The sequence below is a fragment of the Sceloporus undulatus genome, chromosome 1 (genome assembly GCF_019175285.1).
Source record: "Sceloporus undulatus isolate JIND9_A2432 ecotype Alabama chromosome 1, SceUnd_v1.1, whole genome shotgun sequence".
Classification (NCBI taxonomy): domain Eukaryota; kingdom Metazoa; phylum Chordata; class Lepidosauria; order Squamata; family Phrynosomatidae; genus Sceloporus; species Sceloporus undulatus.
Genome location: NC_056522.1, coordinates 312,381,278 through 312,386,324, shown reverse-complemented (window position 1 = coordinate 312,386,324; position 5,047 = coordinate 312,381,278). Strand labels below are relative to the sequence as shown.

At 47.3% G+C, this 5,047-nt stretch overlaps 1 protein-coding gene across 1 annotated transcript in view; it reads left to right on the top strand.

Annotated features, from left to right (window-relative positions):
• Window positions 1-268: 268 nt before the first annotated feature.
• The window catches only part of ARG2 (arginase 2), a 181,836-nt gene continuing 177,057 nt past the window's right edge, over window positions 269-5,047 (top strand). The window contains exons 1-2 of the mRNA XM_042438862.1: window positions 269-465; window positions 1,168-1,240. Coding sequence (XP_042294796.1) covers window positions 346-465; window positions 1,168-1,240 — 193 coding nt within the window. The 5' untranslated portion in view covers window positions 269-345. The remainder of the gene's footprint in view (window positions 466-1,167; window positions 1,241-5,047) is intronic.

The following is a 5,047-nucleotide window of genomic DNA, read 5'->3' as shown; positions in this document are numbered from 1 at the left end:
AAAGGCACGCTAAATGCCAGGAAGGAAGGAGTGAGGAGGAAAGCGAGGAGAGAGAGAAAGAGAAAGAGGGCCAACGCCGCTGGGTCACGTTCCTCTTCTGGCGCTGGCGGCTTTGGAAGGGGCTCGGAGGCACACCCCCGCGAGGCTCCGCGCTGATTGGCCAGTTTGCGATAAAGGACTGGGCCAGCAGCCACCAAGGGGCGGGGCCAAGGGGAGGGGGCGTGGCGGAAGGGCAGGGCAGGCTATAAAAGCCGAGGAGCGGGCGCGTGCCGGCTCAGTCTCTGAGTGGCGGCGGTGGAGAGTGGTTGGCTGGTTAGCGTCTGTGCTGCTCCTCGCATCGCTGTCATGTCCCTCCGCAGCAGCGTCGCCCGGCTTCTGAAGCAGCGAGCGGGCTCCACGCTGAAGGTGCAGAGGAGGCCGGCGCACTCGGTGGCCCTCATCGGGGCCCCTTTCTCCCGGGGGCAGGTGAGCGGGCGGCGCTAAGGCTTTGTTTGGGAGCCCTTTGGAATGGAGGAAAGGAGCGTGAGTCCTGGGAGTTGTAGAGGCTTTTCCAAAGGGGCGGGGAGTGGGAGGACACAATGTAGGACATTCCTGGGGGGAATGGAAGACCTGACCAAATAAAAGCTTTAAAATAACCCACTTGCAGACATAGAAACCAGTGCTTCCAAATGGAGGACCTTTTGGGGGGGATCTAGAGGCTGGGATGGAGGACGGGTCCGGGAGAGGCCCAAAAGCCTAGTCGCCCTGAATTACAAACATATCCGTATTAAAGTCCCATGCTGCTTCTTTCTTTAGCGATGCTCAAAATGGAGGACATCTTGGGATTCCCTCTGAAGCAAAGGAGGGCCGAGTCTTGGCCATCCTAAGCTAAAAGCAGCCCTAGGGATAGAGACGCCTGCTGCTGAGTCCTTATCAGAATGAATGGAGGAGGAGGACATTTGGGGATCGGAAAGGAGGACCAAGGCTGCTCAGCCTGAGGGGTGTTTGTGTGTGTGTTTGGGGCCCAGGGGGCTGGTGTAATTGTTTGGGTTTCCCTCGTGAGCCTGGAGTGGAAATTTCCATCCTGGGGCCGTGACGTCATCAGCCGAGGGGCGCAGCTGGGCTCCCTCCCCGCCCCCTTTGCCTCTGACGTCATCGTGGCTCCCCCTTTGTCTCCTTCTTTTGCAGAAGAAAAGCGGAGTGGACCATGGCCCCACCGCCATCAGGGACGCAGGGCTGGCGGGCAGGCTCTCCCGCATGGGTAGGTATGGCACAAAGGGGCAGAGGGCCCTTGGGCTCGGGTTTATCTCTCTTTTTCATAGAAAACAAATTAAAACAGCAATTAAAATAGTAAAAAAATTACAAATATAAAATTTAAAACATAGTTAAAATAATAATCTAAAACCAACCCCCCTCATCCTCCAATAAAGCCAAGCCTGCAAGACCCTAGACAGAACCCTAGATTTGGAAGAGAGGCCAAGGGCCATCCATCCTGCCATGCAGGAACTCCCAATCAAAGCATCCCCTTCCCCAGCTCCCTAAGGTGTTCCTCATAGGGCATGGCTTCCAGACCCTTCACCATTTTAGTCGCCCTCCTTTAGACACGCTCCAGTTTCTCAGTGACCTTTTTGAATTGTGGTGCCCAGAACTGGACACAATATTCCAGGTGGCCTGTTTAAATAAAAATGTCTTGTTGGCCATCAGGAGGGGGCCAGACTAGCTTCCCACGGAAGGGAGTTCCAGAGAGTGGGAGCAGCCCCTGAGAAGGCTCTCTCTCATGTCCTCACCAGGAGAGCCTGAGATGGTGGTGGGACCCAGAAAGCTTACTGCTGAAGATCTTAGGGCTCTCGGGTGGTTCTCTGGTGCTTGGCCTCTCTCCCTTCCCCAGCATGATTAACCCAGAATTCCTTCTCCTGAGATAGAGGGGGGAGTTTCCTTCAAAACAAACTGCAGAAATAACTCAGCTTGAGACCCTTCAGGAGCAGCTGTGTTGGCCATTTAATAAATGCAAACAAAAAAATCCATCAGTGATAATCTTTAGCAACCGAAATGCACAATATACTTGTTGCAAGGTTTCCATGGGCTTCTTCATCATGGAGATGTTAAGTCAGATGCCTGCATGTTGTTTCAGTCCTTAATAAAGGCAGTATACTGGTTTGAGACCGCTTTAACTGCCCTTGCTCAGTGCTAGGGCATCCTAGGAATTGTAGTTTGTTGTGACACAAGAGCTCTCTGACAGAGAAGGCTCAATGTCTCACAAAACTGCAGTTTCCAGAATTCCTTAGCTTTGAGCCAGGGAAAGCCGTCTCAAACTTGATTATTTCTGCAGTGTGTTTGGATCTTGGTGCTGAACTACGACTCTGGATTTAGTTCCCAGTTTGGCCATAGAAACCCACTGAGTGACAGTGAGTTTCATGGAGAATCACTCAAAAGGGAGGCTCCCTTGAGAGGAAAGTCTGCATAGGGAAGGGCCCCAAAGTGCCCTTTGATGGAAGGGGAGGCAAGATCCCAGCGACCAGGCTTGCCTTCCTTTGCCTCTTCTGGAATGTTCCCTCAAGACGACATTTCAAGACACACAAAATTGTTATGGTGGTTGTGTGCCTTCAAGTCACTTCTGACGTGACCCTAAGGCTGCATGGGGGGGGGGGGTCTGCCATTGGGTTTTCTTGGCAAGATTTGTTGAGAGGAGACCTTCCCCAGAAATAGAGAGAGAGTGTGACTTGCTCAAGGTTACATCCAGTGGCTTACATGGCCGAACAGGGACTTGAACCCCAGTCTCCAGAATTGTAGTGCAGCACTTAAACCACTATGCCACACTGCCTGTACACACAGAATTAGGCAACTCCATCACATCCATAAGAACCAGCTTGTACAGTATATTGATTTGAGTGTTGGACTGCAACTCTGGAGACCAGGGTTCGAATCTCCACTTGGCCATGGGAACCCACTGGGTGACCTTGGGCAAATCACATTCTCTCAGAGGAGGGCAAAGATTGCATTGACAGTCTTCAAGTACAAGGCATTTAAAACTAATAAGTGCATACAGGGAGGAGAACGCCCAATCTTTCAAGGCTCAGAGGAAGGCAAATGACAACCCCTCAGTGAATTTAAAACTGACCAATAACAACCTATGCTAGGTTGCCTGGGTGTTATATGAGTATAATGTTTCACGGTGGTGAATGGAGAGTGATGAGCAGAGATATCAAAATTTGTGTAGTGCCTTGTGTGTGGGGGGGGGGGGAGGAAGGAGTTGGGCATGTGGCCACTACAAAAAGCAGATTTCTGTGGAAAAAAGTTTTCCATGCATAGTGACCAAAAATAATCCCCACCAAATTCAACCGTTAAACTACCAATGTATTTTCCCACATGGCACAAAATAACCTGTAGTGGATTGTAAATAACATAAAAAGTTCGACCAGCTATATACATGCGCATACTGGTGCAAGTCATTCATAATGAGCTTACTGCATTTCTCTCTTCTCCACTTAAAATTTCCTTCAAATATGCTACTTTTGAAAAAACCAAGATAACTTAATTTGCTTCTCTGTGAATGAAGCAACTGGGATGCTTGTGTAGGTTCAGCACTGCATGTGTCACACTGTGAGAAATGAATTTTCAACAACACACAGAGCTTGATAGATGCATCAATGTTTTAATATGCATGGAAAGGCTTCCTTATACAGGTACAGGTTGAGCCTCCTTTTATCTAAACAATGCTTGGGGACCAGAAGTGCTTGTGGCATCTTCAGAGTTTTTTTGGAATACTGGAATATCTGACTAACACATAATGAGGGGACAACCTTGAAGGTCTAAACATGAACATTCATTTATGTTTCATATACCTTATACATGTAGCCTGAAAATATTTTATTCATAATATTTTTAATAATTTTGTGCATGAATAAAGTTTGTGAACACTGAAACCATAAGAAAGCAAAGGAGTCCTATCTCAGCCACCCATGTAAAAAGGTTGGATTTTGGAGTATTTTGGATTTGAATTCCAGATAAGGGAGACTCTATGTGGTACAGTGTTTTAATTTAATAGATCTGTGAAGTGTTCAGTGTTGTCAATTTTCAGGAGTGTATGCTATCATTTACTTTGGGATGCCTAAATTGTATTTTCTTAACCATGCCTCAACTGCCAATGCTAGGATCATTTTTGAGGATTGAAGGGGAAAAATTTTCATGGAGGAGGGGGAAGGAATTACCTTATCTGGAAGGCATTTGCCTCTCGAGTTCCATCTTCGCCCTACTTCATTACAACCCAGTTCCACCATTACATTGGAGTTGACTTGAAGGCAACATAACCAGCAGTTGATTTTATAATTAAAAAAAAAAATGTAATAAAAATAAAAAAAAAAATGTGTGGTGAGGTTGAATAAGAGAAAAAAAAGTCAAAAAAAAGTAAAGGACGAGAGGCAGGTATCTATCAGAGATATTACATTTAATACCCCATCTTTCCTCAGATAGTGCTGTCTGGGTGCGAACACACAAGGGCTCTTCCCCCCCTTTCCATGTTTATCCTCAAACAACAATATTGAGAGTGAGGGCGTTTTAGAAAGCTGGACAACAAGGGAGGAGACAGTGAATGTGGCCTCCAAGGTTAGTAGCCTATCTGAATCTGGGTTTCCGGGTCATAGTCTGAATACTGCATGCACAAGCTATGGGGATTCATATCTAACGCACCAGCTCCTCTGTCAGGCTGAGGAAAATGTTTCCGTATGGAACTTTTGTCCCTAGAATCTGAAGACTCATAGTGTTGGAATAGGATCCCAAGGTCCATCCAGTCAACCCCCTACCATTCAGGAATACACAATCAAAGCACTCTGACAGATGGACATCAGGTTCTGTTTAAAAATTCTCTCAGTCAATCTAGAAAGTGTGTATAGGGGGATGTATCTATACTTTGCTCTACATGACTAAGCACAAAAGGGTGGGGGAGCCCAGGAGAAGTCTGGGGCCTTCAAAAATGGATCTGGGGCACATATGGCCCCACAGACTGCCAGGTTACCTCATCTAAGCTAATCATTAAACAAGATTGGCTCTTAGTTTAGATAAAAGGAATAGG